The sequence below is a fragment of the Tyto alba genome, unplaced genomic scaffold (genome assembly GCF_018691265.1).
Source record: "Tyto alba isolate M040663 unplaced genomic scaffold, T.alba_DEE_v4.0 Super-Scaffold_21, whole genome shotgun sequence".
Taxonomy (NCBI): Eukaryota; Metazoa; Chordata; class Aves; order Strigiformes; family Tytonidae; genus Tyto; species Tyto alba.
This window is the reverse complement of record NW_024881295.1, coordinates 1,652,677-1,672,642: the sequence shown is the minus strand read 5'-3', so window position 1 is coordinate 1,672,642 and position 19,966 is coordinate 1,652,677. Positions and strand designations below refer to the sequence as shown.

General features: G+C 39.9%; 1 protein-coding gene across 3 annotated transcripts; it reads right to left on the bottom strand.

Moving 5' to 3' along the window:
• Positions 1-1,213: 1,213 nt before the first annotated feature.
• On the bottom strand, positions 1,214-11,704 carry LOC104364417 (C-type lectin domain family 12 member A-like). 3 transcript variants are annotated; one of them, XM_032995565.2, is made up of 8 exons: positions 11,622-11,704; positions 11,448-11,540; positions 8,014-8,112; positions 7,166-7,309; positions 5,901-6,055; positions 4,308-4,423; positions 3,283-3,477; positions 1,214-3,189 (listed from the first exon to the last, which is right to left on the bottom strand). In XM_032995565.2, the coding sequence occupies exons 2-7, from the start codon at positions 11,536-11,538 to the stop codon at positions 3,312-3,314; spliced, it is 771 nt and encodes a 256-aa protein (XP_032851456.2). In that variant the 5' UTR covers positions 11,539-11,540; positions 11,622-11,704; the 3' UTR covers positions 1,214-3,189; positions 3,283-3,311. The 3 variants fall into 3 exon arrangements, with proteins under 3 accessions (XP_032851456.2, XP_032851464.2, XP_009969334.3); XM_032995573.2 differs by having other exon boundaries at positions 1,214-3,185; positions 11,448-11,674; XM_009971032.3 differs by having other exon boundaries at positions 3,283-3,417; positions 11,448-11,674.
• Between the last annotated feature and the right edge of the window lie 8,262 nt (positions 11,705-19,966).

Genomic DNA, 19,966 nt, shown 5'->3' with positions numbered 1-19,966 from the left:
CATTGCAAGTTTTCATGACACTAACCTCTTCAGTCTTAGCAACAACTTCTCAAGCATGCAATGAATCGCCTTTGGGGAAACTTTTCCAACCTGATTTTACTTCTGGAGAAAAACAGGAGGTAATTTTTTTTGTATTATTTTGGTAGCTCTCAATTCAGTAAGCAGTCTGTTAATTATATCACCGTGTTTTGTTTTGTTTTGTTTTGTTTTTTTTTTCAGTCACCTTTTAAAACAGATCCTGCTGAAAGAACAGAAGTAACAAAAGCAGCAAGATGGGGCTTCGTCATCATGCTCTCTGTTATTGTAAGCACCCAGGGCAGGCAAAATTTCTTGTTTCCTCAGACTAAAATGAAATGGAAGGTAAACTAAGGCAGGAAGTTTGGGTCTACATTTGAACACAGACTATGTATAAATGTTGCTATCAAGCTGGACAAAACAACTGAGTTTATTAACAAGAATGTGACCTTGCAAATTGCATTAGCTGGAGTCTATGACTGGGGACAGGGGGGAGGTGAGGAGTGGAACTGAGACATGGGAAACACATTGTTGCCTGAAACTGTGATTCCAAAATGCCATCTCAACCAGTACACGAACAGTACATTTCTATGTCTTTTCCCCTGTAAGGAAAAAACTCTTTTCAATAGAAAAAGGGATGCAGTCAGATGGCTCAGCCTTAGCCCTATCTGGTTACCACCTGGGAATGTCCTTTGCCAGTTTGAACCTTGCTGGAGGAGGTCGTTTGCTGCAGCACTCCCAATGCCTGCAATGAATAGCAGGGCACTGCCTCCTGTTTTTCTTCCCTGAGGTGATTTTTTTATTTCCGTTTTGTTTGGTTTTGTTTTCTTTTTTTAATGTTGTAGTCATTGTTTTTTGAGGAGAAGCAGCTAGCTCCTGTTTGATAGCACGGCGCGCAGTGAAACTGTACTCTAACCCCAACTGCCTTTATGGTTACAAATTGCTGCACCAGATACTGCTTTCAGGCTGGCAGTAAATTGACCCAAAAGCTCAAGGCCACGGAAAGATCCGATGTAGTCCTGTGACTGCCTGTCAGAGTGGGAAGCTGTCAACCTCAAGTCATGTTTGTCTTCCACAACCTGCAGAAACTCCTAGGATTTTCCCATCTGCTCTTAGGCATGCCTCATTACTGAAATAACATCCTGGAAATATCTTTCCTGTTTTCTCACAGTCACTCTAAGAGAAAAAAAGATCAGACTTTTTTTTTTCTTTCTTTCTTTTTTTTAATCTTCGTGGCAAATTACAACAAAGCCCTTCATTATCACGAAAGGATGCACCATGAATGCAGTTCAGGATACCTTCCACATGAGATTTCTTATTTCAGTGTAGATGATGCAAATGCTGGGAGACATGCTGGGAAGTCACCTGGGCTGTGGCTGCACTGCAGGATAGAGACATTCTGCATTTTCACCTCCAAAGACAGAAACAGGGAGGAGGGGAACTGAGAGGAGTAGCTAGGAGAGGTTACATTAGAGATGCAGGTGGTGAGTGTTAATGGTAGACAGGAAAAGCAATCCAGTAAGGTTTCTGGAGTGTGAAATTGGTATTTGAAAATAACACCCTAAATGTTGATGTTGGTGATCAGAAACTGCTGCGTAGTGCTGAGATCAGTGAGACACTAGAACTAGAACTAGTCATTCCTGAAAGGGATTGACTAATGCCTTAGCAGCCCAGCTGCTACATCAGTGGTAAATGATCCACAATAAATAATCTGGGATGCAATCCACAAGGAATACACAAGTCTCCAGAGGGGACCACGCTAGGAATCTGTGGACTTTTTCTCAGATCAAAACACTGTTATGTGACTGAGATTTCTTATTTGAACCTTACTGTCATTGTTCTATGGAGATATGGAGGGAGGCATTTTGTTCATTAACACTGCCTGGGGTAGTTTCACTATGGTTGGGTTTGTAGACTCTTGCTCAGCGCATTAAGTTAGTAGTATGACATTACAGGAAATATACAAAAAATATATATAAAAGAAGTTTCTATTCTCTGTCTGAATCCTAGTGTAACGCCTGCAATAGATCAAAAAAGTAGAAAATTAGAAAAATAAAAAATTATTACTAGGGGGGGAAAAAAAGGAAAAGAAAAAAAAAAGAAAAAAGAAAAAGAAAAAAAAAAAAAAAAGAGAGAACTAACAGTGCCTGGAAGAAGTATAGAGCATGGAATAGATCTAGACATTCATAGCTGAAGGGTATTTTATCCTGTGATACATGCATAAGTCCCTATGAGGACTATGAATTCCTGTGTTTGTGAGTAAATATGATTGCTAATACAGTTCAGGAATACTTTGGCCCATGTTCTGAGGATAACTGTGTTTGTGTGTTGTATACTCCAGCCTACTAGTTTATTAAAGCAGTCAGATTGTATGAGGACTTCTGGGAAGAAGGACTGAGAGTGCTGTAAAGTTAGTGATTGATGAGGACATCTTGACCTTGGTGGGCCAGAAGCCTTGGGAGCAGCAAACGGGAATGTAGGAGGAAGAACAAGACAAGAATGCTGAGTTTTATCTAAAGGAAAACATGCAAGACTGCAGTTAACAGAAACATTTGGCCATTCCTTAAACAGTGGAAATTTTTTTGCCTTGAACTAAAAGTGTATAAGACGTTGTGCTTGTGCTTGTAAGATTTAATTAACCAATAGTCTTCAGATAGCAGTAACTAACTTGTAGCCAATGAGTTGTCTGGTGTATTATGGATAGAGAGTAATGACCAATCAAATGTTGACAAGTATTGTTAGAGACTGTATAATTGCAGAAGAGCTGCTGACAATAAATGACTTCGACTTCAACTTCTCGACTTCTTGTTTACACCCATCTAGAGTCCCATCCCTCAATCACCGTCATCAGATCAACAAGGTATCAGAAGCGTCTCCTGAATGGAAATGTTTAATCCTCGTGCCTTGTGTTATGTTACAGCTGCACAGTCATGAACTCACAAGTAGTATTAGGACTGTATCAGTGGATGTTGGAAGAGGAGCAGTAGCTTTATGTGCTTGCCTTGTCACTGCTTTTTTTCCTGGCCATCACTTTTGTCCATTTTGTCTATGACTTGTGTTGGTTAATACTGAGTAATCATTTGGCAGTTTTAGATCTGGAACAACAGACTTGGGTGGCTCCTGGAGCCTGTCACCATGCCCATTTCCATAGTATGAAGATATTTTTATATCTGGCTAAAAAAGAATGAAAACAGGGAAGTTTATTAGGTTCGATCCAACATAAGCTCTCATGTGATAGTTCTCAGAAACAAAATAAAAAATTCCAACCTTGCAGAATGTCTTATAGCTTCTCCTACTTATTTCAGTTTGACAAACCAGTCCTCCTGCCAATGGTTGTTACCTCGATGTAATTGGATGGCGGGCTTTTCACAGACATAGTAAAGCTTTTCTCTGCATGACATGCTATATACGAATTCATAATAAAAATATGCACAGGGTTGAAGGGAGTTTAGGTTATTTGCCCTAGGAAAGAAAAATCTTTATTGTTACATCTTACCTCATTCAGATGGCACATCCTTACCCCTTCCAAAAAGAGACATATTTGCAATAATTACTTATGTGGCTTTTGCGAAAAATATATACCCCCAACAAAGAAATAAAGCATTTAGTGACATCGTGCACCAATTCCTAGGAGGCTGACCCTCTCATGAATATGCCAACAAGAACCCCCATCAGTCTCTAAGTGTGGATCCTAAACCATTTCATGTACCTGACATTAAGAAACACTAACTCCTCGGTACTGCCTGGAGGATGTCAGTGGCTATTTCAACAGAAATTTTGAGAGGACATTGCCCAATAATTAAAGGAGAATTGGCAAAGAAGGTTTGAAATCAAGAAGGAAAATGTATTTATGAAATAACATGTTAAACTGAAGTGATATGATTCTAGAGAATAAATAGTGTCTTATATAAAAATAAAAAAGCATAAAAACAGAACCATGAAATGAAATACCTTGCCATTGCAGTTTTTTTCTTGTATCCTCACTGAAACAAGATGTCAAATACAACAGAAACAGATGATATTTATGGTCAATCTGAAACTAAATTGTGGAAATAAACTTTCCAGGTACATTTTTTTTTATTTTTTTTTTTTTTCCCCAGTGATAGTGCCTAGATCACCCTCCAAGCAGTTCTAGGTAGGCCAAGAAAAATCTGAGATGGAAAAATGAGACCCAGTATACAGAGGATGCTGCATAAGAGTTGGCTACTCACTGTGCCCTTTATGCCAGAGAAACTGGGAGTTGCCTGTGGGTGAGGACCAACTTTATGTACTGTGGGAAAGCTGCCACTTACCAAGACTTCTGTTCTTCTGTAAGAGCTGTGTTGTCTACCCAATACCATTCTTTCTGTTCAGCTCTAAATGTTAATCCAAGCCAGTATATTCGTCTGGGAAATTTTTTTACCAATTCCTATGCAGAGTAAGGATAATTCAGAACAGATACTCAGGAAGATATTAAAAATAAATATTTAGGCTCAGAAGTTGAAAGCATTGATGGAAATTGCTTAAAGAACATAAATACCACAAATTGTTAATCTGTCAGTAAGTTTTACACTTAAAGGAAAAGCCTAGTAGCAAAGAAGAAATGACAGTAGAGTTGTTTTTAATTGGAGAGAAGATACACTTCTATCTCTGAAGAGCAATGTCACCCTCATGACCCTGATTTAAACCCTCTGGGTGAAACACTGGATTGTTCTCCCCACTTTAGTCATGAATGATTCCTCCCCCTTTACTATGTCCTTAACATTTGTTAGCAGAGAAAGGAAGCCTCTGCAGGGAGATGGTGGGTTTGATTTGTTGAACCTTCAAATTTGGCTTTAGCATCATTAACTTATTGCCAGAAGCTGGACCATGACAAGTAGAAGGAATCTTAAAGTTAATTATTCAGAGATAAGCTGTTCTTAAAAAATGCTCTGAGTGGAACATGTAAGAATGTAAGCTTCTATAATGTTGCCTTTGTCACTGCTGCTTGAGGGAAATCTCTAAAGATTTGAATTCAATTTTTCTTGTTCTATTCTTTTTTTCACTTATCATTACCACTCCCAGTGCAGTTCTCCATTTTCTGTTTTGCCTCATACCTCTCAACGCTGTGATTAAGACAGCTAGAACAGTCTGCACCTCAAAATCTTTGCTGTCACCAATTTGGGAGGGTGAGAATAAAGCTTCTCCCCTTTACTTCTGGGAGAAACCTTATGGCCTGCAGCTCAGTGAGAGGGGAACAGTCATTTTTCCAAGTGCTGGGGAGCAGGCAGGCCCAGCCCTGGCTGCTAGATCTTGGGATAGCTTTTCTGCCTTTAGTCTTCCGATACGTCTGCTGGCATCCAGAGGCAAAAGCATTATTTCACTCTACACCTGGCGTTTTCTCTTCCCACCTCAATTTGTTTTCATTTACTAAAAGATTAGGCCACATTTCAGCAACTCTCTCCCACGTGTTTTAATTTTGATTGAAAAGATATGATCAACTTTTGTGGAAATAACTTCTATAAAATGGGGAGGACTATGGTTTGTGTATGGGGAGACCAGGTTAAAAGAAATTTTCACACTAATATCTTAACAAATCCCTGTATGGATATGTAGTACTAGTTAAATTAGTGAAATCATTGCCCACAACAAAACAGCCATGAACTTTCTTTCACCAGTCATCCCAATAAGCAGCCAGCCATGGCAAGGTGAGGCAAGATTGGCAGCCTCTGACCTCCAGCAACTCAAGGGGCCATGTTTTGTGTGGCAATGACCAGTCCTATGCCTTAGCACTGCCTGGAACAACATAATCACTGTAGAAGAACTCCTGCTTACAGTGCTATTTAAGAAAATTATATGTGTGGTGTGTAGCTGATAGAGTGCATGAACTTTCTCCATACTAAACAGCTTGAGAAACCAGTCCATACCAGCTTTGCGGCCTCTTTTATCAGAAGAAGAGTAGAGTTTTGTGAGGAACAAAACTGATGACTTTGTTCTGATGACTCTTTTTCCTCAGAGTGGTAGTAACACATATCATTACCTTCCCACTTCCAGTTTGCAGGGCAGAGTACACAGTTTTGGCCTGGAAAAGGAAAATCATCATGTCATTTCTGTTCCCAGGCTGTCCCTCACAGAACATCGCTGTTGGCCTGTGACGACAAGATCTGTAGGGATTGAGGATGTTTGAGACTGTCCTCATTCAGTGGAAATCCTGCTGTAGTCCCTGAAGGTTCAGGTAATGACACAGATGAAAACTGAATCACACCGCTATCTCTCCCATTTCTTTAGCACTGGGAGGAGGTTCAGGTGTTGCAAATGGGATTTATTTTGCCTGATTTTAGGAGTCTACAAAGGTGACATGAGTCTACCCGTCTGGATTTCCATTTTAGTGAATGGACAGAAGTGGGTGTGTCTCATGCATCTCTTTCTTGTGAGGAAACAGACTGTATCCTTGCACTACCAATTTCTCTTCATTGTCTAAAACGAAGACCTAGACAGTTAGCTGGTTTGTGGAACAATATCAGGACCAATGAAATCCCCTTTCCTGACAGTCACAATAGGATCCCTTTGCCCAATGCCCCTACTCCTCACAATAGCTCATTGTCAGATGCCACTTAAATAATCAAGCTGTGGCAAACTAATTTCAGAAACAGCCCTACACTGTACATAGTCAGGAGACAGGGACTGAATTCCCAGGCTATGCTTCACTGCCCATCACTGCTGACTTTAGGAGATTCCTGTTTTACCTGGAGTCAGTACTGGCACACTGGCCTGTGTGTGGACTGCTGTTCATATAGAGTGCAGTAAGTTGTTTAATTCTCAGGCACCACTGTAAAATTGTCTACTAGATGCAGATGAGCATCTTCTAGAGAACCTTGAACTAGTGCTGACAGGAACTGGCATGTCTGGAAGGCATCCCACAGAACCCTTTCCTTATGGAAACTAAATCCTGGAAGCCTGGGACTGGTGCCAGGTCCCATGCCAGTGCACATATGGACAGACTGGGTGCCTCTCTCCAGGCACTGCATGAGCTGGACATGCTCATTGCCTGATTTCTGGTGGTCACATCTGAGAAGACACAGGCTCACCTGAGTAGACAGACCTGAGTTAGACATAGAAGGCACATCTCATTTCCTTCCCTGCTATGTTGAAAGATAAGCCTTCATCCCTTCATCAAGACATGCTGATTTACCATTATTTTTAAGTTTGCTTTCCCCATCCAAGCACAGCTGATTTCCTATTGTTTGCAGCATATTTGAGAAATTTGCTTGCAGCTCATTCTTTGTCATGTTGAGGTCTCTAAGTTGTGTCCTGTAGTCCTTGTGAATCTGGAAAACTGAAATTCACAATGAGACATTTTCCAGTGCTGTCCTTCAGAAAGGGTGGGATGCAGCTAGGGAATCTCTTAGAAGTTCATTAGGGATAAATAAATCATTTGAGATAAACATTATTCCTCCTTGCACAGATGCATGTAAGGGCTGCTGAGATAGAGAACGTTTACATGTTTAGATTTCTTATTAATTGGCTGTGAGTGAACAACAAAATTAAAGTGCCATTTTTTACCATATATTTCCATTGTGTTTTTTTTTTCTTATACTGATTTCTAGGCTGGGCTTTTTTCCTAAAAATGTGAACTTCAGCTCTGGAAATTTTTGTGGATGGGAGGTGATAGGCACAACCTGTTTACTGTGACACAAAGGTTTTCCCTTCCCTTCAGATGCAGCATCATCACAGAGGAATTCACTCCATTGTTAATCAGCATAGCCGGATTGTGGATACAGTTCTTAGGAGAACAGGCAATGGCAGCCAGAGCAAGCAGTGAATCTCCTACTCCACCCCTTTCCAGCTCCCCTCCATATTGCTCATTTCTAGCCTCATCATGTTGGGAAGAGGACAAAGATGCTGCAGCAAGAAAAAATATCTGTTTTGCCTGGTTGTCTGTTCTCAGCTGAACCAGCAATTGCACCTGAAGGAGATGCCAGTCTGATGTTATTCAGAAGCTTGATCCTCTCTGATAAACAGAAATGCATTAATACTTACATAAAACTGCCAGGGCCACCAGCGCCGTCAATAATGTCAGACACAACGTGAACAAAATCAGGACTACTGGCCAGGAAGAGCGGGATGAAGTGGGAGGCCCTGGGAGAAATTGTCATGAAACAGAGGTGCAATACTAAGGGAATGGTGCACACATTAGCCTCATTAAATTTCAGCCATCTTTGTGGTGCATTTGTGGATAAATAATTGCTTTTACTTTACAGTTATATATTCCTGATGCACGGTCTCCGTACACAGCAAAAGACGCCCAAACAAAGTAAGAGAGTGAGAGATCATGACAGCTCATTGGCAAGAAAGGTATTCAGAAAGCAAGATATGGCAAAATCTAGGAAGTTGCTTGCTCAGAGCTGAAAACAAATATGCACTGTGTGGTTGTGGTAATTTGTGATGTGTGGCATGTATCTGTGATAATCTGGTTAATTTGAGTGCTACAGTAAACTCCTCTGATACTTGATGGTAGTTTGAGATTTCTAGCTAAGAATTCATAGGCATTTTTTCTGTAATAAGGGTTACAGCCTGTATATAGAAATGAGTGCTCAGTGAGGAGAAAAAGGAACAATCTTTTCCTGGGTGAAGGAAATTTTAAGCATGTGGGTCATTCAAAAAAGACCCTGTTTATAGGAACTGGAAGATTTGATGGGTTAAGATGCACTGCAGGAGGGAGAAAAAGCATTCAGTTTTTCAGGGAAACATTAGATTTAAGGCAGATATTAAACTTGCCACTCTATGGACTTCATAGAGAGATGCAACCAGCTTGACTTAATCCAATAAATGCAATAGAATGGGAATATGGAGAGGAAATTGCTAGTCTAGAAAATAAAAAAAGGTATTTAATATTAGGGTGTGAATTGCTGAAGGAGTAGGAACTGAAATATAGTGTATCAAGCTGAAGGAACATGAATGGAAACCATGCAGTGTGACTCTCCTACAAACAACCTGTGGTCAACTTCTGTGGTGAAGCAGTTCTGGGCAAAATGTACAAGATCTCACTCTACAGGAACTGAAGTTGATGAATATTCAGGTGAAAGAAGATTAAGCAATGGATGTTGTCTTAAACTGGGACACAGATCACCGCTGGCTTATATCCTACCTCCCATTCATCATAAACCCCAGGTCCTTCCCATCCTCTACAGCCAGCCTGCTCTCAGTCTGTATCACTGCCTGGGATTAGTCCAGATTCAGTGCACAACAACTTGTGCAGCTTCATGGGGTTTCTGCTCACTCAGTCCTCAAGTCTCTCAAGGTTCCCCTGTTTTGAAGCTCTACCATTTGGTAGCATCAGCCACCACCCCTAGTTTAACATCATTATAAAATTGCTGAAGACAGTCTGTGTCATTTTTCAGGTCTTCGGTGAAGATATTAAACAATATGGGCTCAGTATCAATCACCGAGGCACCCTTGAGGGACTCTGCCACCAAGCAGATGTTGAGCCATTAGTTAACTCCCCTTTAAGACTGGTAGTCCAGCCAATTTTCAATTCACCTAATGGTCCACCATCCAGCCCATAACTTCCTCAGCTTTAAAATGACAATATTATAAGACACATTGACAAAAGCCTTGCTGAATACGTGTTATGTCTGCCACACTTGAGCACTTGCATTTCATCACAGAATGCAACCCCAGGCTAAGGAAGTGCTCTAACTGCTTGGCGTTGAGTAAAAGAGAAATACCCAAGCACTTCACAAAGAGAAAGAATATCTCCTTTCTGCATTGTTTTCCAAAGTCTGATCTCACAGGCATACAACAGATGCACTCAGATAAAGCCTGCACAGGAGAATCACATACCTTATAGATCCTAACAGGACTTAAGGATGCGTTGACTTTTGGGACATATGAATTTTTTAAGGTCAAAATGTTTCCTTACATGCTCTGAAGATGAATATTAGGTGCCTGGAGAGCTTCAGTAATAGAAATTTGACTCCCTAAGGCAGGCTGCTAAATAAATACATATGAATTTGAGCTAAAGGGCAAAAATAAGTTGTTCCTACCCCTACAAAGTCACAGCCCCAAGCTGAATACTGAAAGCATTATAGTCCATGCTTCCTGGAGCTTTTAGGTAAGAAGACACAAAGACTTTGTAATTTGAAAGTGAGATTTCATAAACAAATACAAAATATTTTCTGGGCAGCATTATGAATCAAGACCAAGTAGAAGTTTTAGCTTTGGCTGTTTTAATTAAGGTACTGCCTCAAGAGTTTTTTGAGATTCCCTGTACTTTGTAACCTCACACTGCTTCTGCTACATCTAGCACAGCTGAAGGGGCCTTGGGCTGGGTCCTCCTTCCTGTACTGTACTCCCATTGTCCTAGGATGTATGTATTTATTCATTGTGGTTGTTTCAATTTGATGTTTGTGAACTAATGGGCATTCTGTGCTTGCCTTCTCAGAATGGTGCTTTCTCATCACAAAATAAGCATTGTCTACCCTGGGATGCAGGAGGAGGACATGTGGAGACGTATGAGGATATGGGTGTCATTTGATATTAAAGGAAAAGAAGTCCAGAGCTTAACACAAAGACAGTTCAGATTTTTAGGTTGGTTTTTTTTTTTTTTTTTTTTGTTATTTTGTTTTGTTTTGTTTTGTTTTGTTTTTTAAACTCATGTATTATACTTTGGCAATGCTCAAAACCATAACTAACATAACAATGTTCAAGAAACATAACATATGTTCAAGAAACATAACATATGTTCAAGAAACGTAACATATGTTCAAAAAGCATAACGTATATTCAAAAAACATAACAGTGTTCTAAACCACTGCTCTTTGACATGGAATTCCCCAGACAAGTCCTTATGAATCACAAGCAAGTTGTCCTCTTATTTGTAAACCTCTGCTTCGGAGCCTGACCTCACAAACAGCTAGTACTTTCTATGTCCTTTGTTCCCATGAGTTGCACCATTCAAATCTAGATCTCATCTTCGCAATTTAACACAAATTAAGCACAATTAATTTTAAATATAGTATTTAAAGTGCATCCAGCCCTTTAACAGATACAGCCATTTCAAAGACCAGTGCCTTAATTCAATTAGGACTTCAGAAGTGAAATAAAGTGAGTCAGTTAAAGCTGATTCAGTTCTAAGCTTGAATGCAAATGCATGTAAAAATCAAATGGAACTGATTCACTTTAAAAATTAGTTCAAGTTAACTAGACAATTAGGACTATTTGTGGATCTTAGTATAACACTCAGTAATATGCTTTTCCATTAAATATAAGATCACTATATCAGGCATACCTTCCAAACTCTAAAAACTTCAGGCAGAAATGAAAGCAACAAAAACCAAGATACATTTATAACTAGAATAACTTTTCTGATAGTAACAAAGTTAACAAAGGCCCCTTGGACATAAAATTAAAAGTATTTCCCATCCCATCTACTTTAGCAAGAATAAATCATAAAAGCTTCATAGATACTACACCTTTTTCCTTAGTATCTTCACGCTTTGTGATATTATCCAGCTCATGGCTGTTTTCAAATTTCAGATTAGCATATGTTACTTCTTCTGTCATAGCTGATAAAAAGAAAAATGTCAGAACAAAAAGATAGAAAAAGATCTAGCATTTGCAGGTAGTAAGCTAGGAAGAAAATCTACCCCTTCGTGGGGTTTCCTCATATTGCCAGACACAAACGAAGCAACAAAGACATCAAGATACATCTGAGCTTCCTCAATCACATTACTGCCGAGAAAATGTTCCTCTTTCTCTCACTGCTATGTTCTCTTTCTTCCTCTTTACTTCACTTCTACCCTCCCTTTCTGCCATTATGGAAGAAAACAGCCACTTTTGTAGAATTCTTCCGTTTTCTTTGGAACTCTTCTTTTGGATAGACAGCATTTAATTCCTGATTGCATCAGGTTCAGGTTCAGGCTTAAAACACAGAACTGGAAAAAATGTTTTATAGCTTTGAGGCTGTCTTAGTTTGGGCAACTGTGTTCAGCTGCAGATTTATGGTCACACTTTGGTTTCTGTTTCCTACCAGAATGTGCAGAAAGCAAAGCAGAAGGTGTACTTGCACCTTAAAGCTGTGCTTCTTAAATTGTGCTCTGATCCAAAAGAGGTAAGCACTTGTGCTTGAGGTTGACACCTTAGCTAGAATATGTCAGGGTGTTGTGTCTTGCCTTCCATGACATGCTCCTGAAGTGATTGTCTGGCCTGGGAGAACTAAGTAGCCAAACTAGAAAGACCTCTTCACAAAGGATACATCTCAGAAGAAATTTTCTTCCACTTAGTTTGCTGGCATTGTTTTGTGTCCATTTCTGGAATAATTTTCTTTATTCTTCATTTCTTCTCCAGATCTATGGCACGAGGGAAAGCATACAATAACACTCAGATTTTGAGACTGCACAGTAAGGTGAATCTTCAAGAAAATACATTTCATACATCTCCCTCACAGAGATGGACACAACTGTAGAAACTACCTTTCTCTGAGGGGAAGAAACGATCCTACAGAGGAAAAGAAATGACAGGAAGACCTGGTTAGCCAAGGAGGGAGTACATGTTTCATTGCATGAGAAATTGGCCACCTGCTCTGCTGCTGTGTGCCTCCGGTGAGTCACTGCATTTCTCTGGGGAGCAGCAATTCTTCGTTATCCTGGTAGGGCAGTACTTTGCTGGACTATTGCTATTATCCAAAGAATTGCCTAGGGCACTGTTTGTAACATGTAGCAATTTTTGTAAATGACATGATTGAGACCATGAGACAGGATCTTCTAGAGCAAGAACAAAATATTCAGTTAATGCTGAAATATCTACCTGGAGCAGAAAGGCAGACAGACACACTCCTTAATGAAAACAGAAGCAGGATAATAGATTATATGAGGAGTTTTATACCACTCATCGTGGTATTTTTTAACACTTCCAGAGTTATGAAACCTTAAATGTGCATGACGAAAGCAGGATGTCTGAAGTTTCCGGTACAATTTTTGCAGTTCATCAAAAATGATGAATGGAACAGAAAAAAGATTATGCATGCACATTACCACCTGAGTGATTAGCATGAGGCTTGTGTACACTATTCTACTCTGTGTTAGGAGTGTAAAGTGTTCTAAAAATGATCAAATGATCAGGAGTATAAACTTATCCTCCTTTGTACTTCTGGACCTGCGTAACTGAGACTTAGGCTTTCATTTTTTGCTTTACAGAGAAAATTAACCAAACTTTATTCTTTATATCAATGTTAAAATCAAAATGACTAGCCTAAATTAACAAAAGAAATTTAGATCTTTAAAATACTGAATCATCTCTGTAGGTAGAACATAAAAAACCCCAAACATTTAATACAAAATAACAGAAAAACAACCAAGGTTTCCAGAAACCAAACTCTACTAAAAATCAGCCTGACCTGTTTTTTTGGTGGTGTTTTTTTTGTTTTATTTTATTTTGTTTTGTTTTGTTTTTCTCCACAAGTGTGCTTGTTTAGGGAAAACTTGTTTATTTAGGGAAAACTTGTTTATTTGTAAATACTTAAAATGATCCATCAACTTTGTCCACAAAAATAATTCTGGAGCTTTTGAAAGTTCCACTCTACATCCTCTCTTAGGCACCAAATTGAAGGATTTCAACTTTCAGAAGTTCTTCACTGACTTAAAGGACACAAGCCAACACTCAGCACCTCTGAACACTATACTGTTTTCATGTAGGCATTAAGAAAAATAAGCATCTGTATAATTATATTATTTTTATTTATTTATTAGGTATTATAATTTAATATTTGACTATTGCTCCAGACAATCAGAAATTATAACCATTTAGGAGAAACCATACATAAAGTCTTCAATGAAGAAAGCAAGATAGGGCTCTAACAGAGAACCTGTATAGTCACCCTACTGTAGTATGTATATTTGTCAGTTGAGAAATGCTGTCTCTTCTCCATTTCTTCACTGACCCCTACACAGAGTGAGGAAACTTCTGGCTGTTTGAAGTATTAAAAAGTGGCATAGATGTGAGAATTTCAATATTTGTTTGATCTAGGCAGCTGACTCCAACAAGCTTCTAGGCTTGAAACCCTTATTGTTTATGTAGTCTATACATAATTTGTTCTGCTGCATCTCAAAATGCATTGTGAAGATGTGGAAGGCTGCAAATATTGCTTGTCAGTTGACAGTGTTGAAGGTAAATAGGAGACATTTCTTGACTGAATAAAAAACACAGAGTGTTTCTAATTTGTTGTAAGCAAATACAGATGCAGCTCATTCTCCTGAAATTCTTAAGACATGGAAAAATCAAAATTGGGTGAAATTCAATAATGGAAATGGAAAGGCCACATATATGAGAATTGGTAGCCAGAACTTTCCAGATCAGAAAGGGTTCAAAAAGAGAAAGTGCTGGGTATAATAATATTTTCTATGAGTGTGATTATGAACTAGGAATATACTGTGGCTGTGAAAATCTCATACCAGTTACACCAGAGGAAGTGTCTAGAGTAAAAGTAGTGGAATTTAAGTGCTGGCACATAAAGAAGTAGCGACACCACATCCAGAATACTCTGCAGCATTGTTCTGATCACCAAACGTTAAGAAGGATATAACCTGTTTAGAATAGGTGATGAGAAAGGCCATCTGTAAAAGCAGACAGATATAGTTTCTGTCATACTTCAGAAGACCAAATGATCTTGCATTTTTTATTCTTGCTAATTAAAGACAAGTAAGGTTGTTGTAGGAAAAAGCTGAAGAATATCAGTCCAAAGAGTAAAGGATTATAACCTAGTTTATGAATATTTTAAAGCTGTATATTAGAACAAAAATTTTTTACAAAGGATAAGTGAAATCCTGCAATAGCTTTCGGATGGGAGTACCCGTTATAATTCAACACTCTATTTAAGCTGACCTAACGCTTTCATCTTCTCTTTTGGAAGAATAGGCCTTTCCCAAAGTACAGGTTGATAGTCATACATAAGGTTCATGAATCTCTATTGTACTCATAAAAACCCATGCAAAGTCAGATATCACGGGACAGATCCATTCAATTATAAGGTGGGTTTTTTTTAAACTGAACAACAAACCCACTATTACAAAAGTAAAAACAAGCAAATGAGGGAACCAAAAGAATCTTCAAACCCAAATTCCTGTAGCAGAATTAGCTACAGCCCTATATCTCGCAGCTGCTCATCTAGGCATGTAATATACCACAACTGAGCCAACACGTGCCTTCAGAAGAGATAGGGAAGTGAAATAAATGTATGAGACCTGCTGGAATATACTCAGGCCAGCAAGCTGGAGTGAATGAGCTAGCTGACTGTGCATAATTAACATCTCCTAAAACTCAACAGAACAGAAAAATTCAATAGCACAAAATAGGTGTCCATGAGCTTGGAAGACTAATAGCTAAAAGAACTGCTTGGAACAATAATTTCATCTGCTGGAAATTACTATGAAAGATGGTCACAGGATGTATATGGACCATTTGCATCCTGTGAGCATGATAAACTGTGGGAAATGTGTTCCTAACAGAAAAAGAGACAAGCTGGTGCTCAGGCTCGGCTTCATCTGGAATCCTCTTGTGGTTAAAGCATCCCTGGTCAGAAAAGACAAACCAAGAGTGCAGAAAAAAGCTGTGCTGGTGACAGGAAGATGAGGCCTCTCTTACAGAAGAAAGACTGGAAATCTTGTCTCATTTAGTTTGGCAGAGTGTGGTCTGGAAAAGGAAATGGTTGGCCTCTTGTAGATAAAGAGGAGCTAAACATCAGTGGGAAATGAGTTATTTAGATCTGTGTGATCTGACAACTTCTACAAAGGGGGTGACCTCAGCTGGAGGAGCAGGAGAGGATGCCCTCGGATCTTCTGCTTCTCGGTCCCCATAAGGGCACCACGGTGTGACATGTGCAGTTTATTAGAGTAAGCAGAGCCACCATTATTTCTAGATTATTCCATCTCATGGAGGAGAACTAATAGTAGAAAGAGAGAGGTTCAGTCCTTTCTGCTAAGGCTGGCCCTGTATTTCTGAACACTGCTGAACAGCAAGAACATCCTTCCTGCTGCCCTTCAGTTCAAGAGGACAGTTCAGCTAGCATCAGACCCTGGTGCCACTTCAAGTAATCCTCTTGCAAATTATCAAATTGCATTATGACTTTCCAAGGTTCTAAAAGCTTGAAGCCACAGCTCTAATGATGCCCAAGTCTAAGAAACCAACACTAATGATCAAAGGTGGGGTCTTAATGGTTGGAGATTTTGAGGGCTTCCAGGTCTGGTGATCGACCTGTTGATGCACTAGTTCAGTTGCTATCTTCTCTTGTACACCTTCTCTATTAGATAGATAATGCTGGTCTGTCTAATTATATATATTTTTTTTTTCTTTCCCTTTCTCCTCTTGTTTTTTTCTTCTTTCATTTTCTTCTTCCTAGTCTGGAATTCTGATTCCCTTTGACCTCTCAAGCTTCTTTCTCCAAACAAGTTACCATACCTCCCAGTGTACAATCATTTATAATGTGTTGTATTTTGTCAGAAACCTCTTCTGTGTTATTCAGCTCAAAGAACAAAATAACTCCTGCAGTAGTATTTGGTGCACGTTTCAGAGCAGCAGGATAGGATAAATTTCTGCTTGTCTGAACACTGAGTCATTCAAGTCAAGAAACTCCTCAGAGGAACAATGAGTTTCTGCAGCCCCTAACAACTCTTCTTTGGTAAACTAGTTTTTCTGTTGTAAATTCCATTTTCCCTCATTAAAAAAAAAAAAAAAAAAAAAATGGGGGAGGCAAAAGATCACACCCAACATAAATTAGAACACCTTTTATTAATTAACAGTTATTATTGGTAGAGAAAAGCTGTTATTACTAAAAGCAAATGGGTAACACAAAATACATTCTCTTCCAACCTTTGTGATGAAGTTCTCAAGCTTGTTCATAGCTATCCGATGGGAACAGCAGTGGGGAGGCCAAGCACAACAGGACAGTCAGCAGCAAGAGGGTGTAAGGGCACTTTACAAGGTAAGGGCACTTTACAAACATAAATTGTGACGAGGTTTGTTCCTCAAAGCCATTGCTGTGGATACTGTTGTCCCATGCATATTTCAGACCACCCATAATGCTCTTCCCTTGTGACATCTGCAAACAGATTTTTAAGGCATGGTTTTTGTTTTGTTTTGTTTTGTTTTCAGAATGGTTAGTAAAATGGGAACTCTTAACCCTTGTGCCCCAGATTTGAAGGGATTTCACTCTCCCACATGGGGTGGTTGCATCCCAGCTTCCTTATACAGACAATTAGCACTCTTTCCCTACTGTACTTTCTACTTTGAAGAAGCTACTTTTTGATGAACAAAGGGACTCCGTTCTGTGAGAGCTGGGGCAAAAGCTAAGTTGCAGACCTTTCTCTTCCCAACAACTAGAAATTAGTGATACCTTTAATAGACAGGTGATCTTTATGAGCAGAACAACTCAAGAACAGAATTTTAATTTCTGTTGTGGCTTCATAAAAGTATTTGCATATGAAGTCTCCTACAATGTTTAGTATTTTACCCAAGCTCTTTGAATCATATGGCATTGGGAATATTGGCTATTAATTTTAAAGGTAGATTTCTGGTTTCCAGTACGCTAAAGAAAGCCAGGAAAACTGAATCCAATGGGTCTGTAAAATACTGACATCCAAGTATTTATTCTATTCAGAATTTTCTGCTTCCAGATTATATCAATGGTAAGACCTCTGCAGATATTGGAAAGCAACAAGGAATTACTGTTAATACCAGAAGCCAAATATAAAATTGAATTCATTCCTGCTAGTGGTAAAGGCATTTGAAAACACCCTACTTCAGAAATGACCTATGCACAAGGATATTCATCTTTCCATCAACCGAGAGAGTGGTTCCAAAACTCCACAGCTATTCCCAGAACATTACAAAAGGCACAGCTCTGGATCCAGGAGACAGTGCTCTTATATGAAGCAGCATGATTTATCTCCTCCACACCTCTGCTAGAGCTAACCTGAAAAAAAGGAAAGCAAGTCCAGCTGCCACCATTTGACAGGCACAACTTCTGCACGTCATCAGGCTGCCACATACACTTACAAAGGTGTCCCTGAATCAAGGCATATAAGAGCAAACAGTGGAAAATTTGAAAAGTGATGGACAACGGGGTCAAGGTGAAGCCCTGACTTTATTATTTGAGTTGAAAGTGTAAAACCCACTTTGGGAAGTGTGAAGAGGAAATGGGCTTCAAAGGACCTAAACAATATGTTGGAATGAATCTTAGTTAAAAAATAGTAGAAAAAAAAAACAATAAAAAAAAAATGCTTCTCTGTGGCATCTGAGAAACTACCCGTATTGCTACAAAAAGCCCAGAAGGCTGAATGTGCAGAGATCAAAAGTAAATGTCTCTAACACATTTATCTTGATGGAAGGCACGTGAAGAAAACTCAGGATACAAATCCAGAAAAAGCACATTACCTGCATTGCCTCTGAGGTGAAGTACAGAAGACACAGTCCCACAGGCAGGAAAATTCTGCAGTCCTTGGTTGGTTCTCAAGGCATTTCTCCTCTGCAGTCCTGCCCAGACACAGCTACCCCAGGCAGTCAAACCCCAGGTAACTGTGTTTTTGTTAACCACAGCAGATGTCAGGTCTAGTTTGGGATTCCATCTGCCTGGGTCACTCTCCATCCTGCCTTGAACAACAGGGGAGGATGGGGTAGGGAAGGAGACAATAGAAGAAGAAGAGGAAGAGTGAGAGGAAGAGGAAGAGGAAGAAGAAAGAGGGAAGAGGAAAGGGGAAGGGGAAGGGGAAGAGGAAGGGAAAGGGGAAGGGGAAGGGGAAAGGGAAGGGAAAGGGGACGGGGGAGCGGAAAGGGAAGGGGAAGGAGAAGGAGAAAGGGAAAGGGAAGGCTTGGGAAAATGTGGCCTTGATTCCAGCAGATGAAACTATTGTTCCAAGCAGGTATTTTAGCTATTAGTCTTCCAAGTTCATGGCTTTCATGTAGGATTCATTGGCACACTGGTGACTTCTAGGCAGGTGTTCAGGAGGTCCCTCAAGGGGCCCTGAGTGTCATCAGGTGTTTGCACAACCCCGTAGCCTTTGTTGCAACCAGCAGCCACTGCTCAGCAGTGGTCTGGGTTACTCTGCATGTTGTAGGTGCTGGTGGTATAGTTTCGGCAGGCTGAGCAGGTCTGGCAGCTCCAGCAGTACTCCTGGGCTCCAGAGTTTATCAGTCCTTGGGAGTCCTTGGAGTCCTTTGCACAGACCTCTCAGCACATACTCCCCTTCTTCTTGTCTCGCTGTTTTCTGGTAGCTTTTTCTCCATCAACAACCACCAGTACCTATGGGATCCATTCACACAAACTCCCACAAAAGGCCACTTACAGCCATCCATTGAATTTGTGTCTCTCGATTTATTCTTCCCCACTCTTTAAATGAAAAATTGTACTATGCAAGAACAGTGGGGGTTGCTGGGGAACACTCTTAGTAAACCTATAAGAGAATTTTACTTCCCTGAACCACGTGAATCAGAGAAGTACACGGCAGAGGGTGTGTCAATGCCAGTGACAAAATAAAAGGATGAGCTGCCTCCTGTGCTTGAGTAACAAAAGTCACAGCTTTCCATTGGGTCCTATCCACCCGGTCAGAAGGGGCATTTATTCCCTTATTTAAAGGGAATAAACAGACTTGCTAGCAAAAGAAGTCTCCAGTGCCCAGGAGTTGCTTACACCTCTTTTACAAAGCTGGGACAGAAAGTAAGCGAAGAAAGCAATTCACAGGTAGGTAAGAATGCCTGGTAGAGAGAACTGAGCTACCCTCTGAAAAGGAAAAGGTTTGAGCAAATCAGTCATGCCAGAAAAGAGATTCGGGAAAGACAAAAACCCACAAAGAAACGTCAATACAAGCTAAAGAAAGTATGATTACAGAATACTATCTTGCAACATGCCTGAGAAGGAGACAGGACATGAAACCGCCTTTTGCAGACAACGGGAAGAGAAAGAAGTGAAGACCACAGTGAAGTGCTTCTCCAGGGCTGGGCTGGC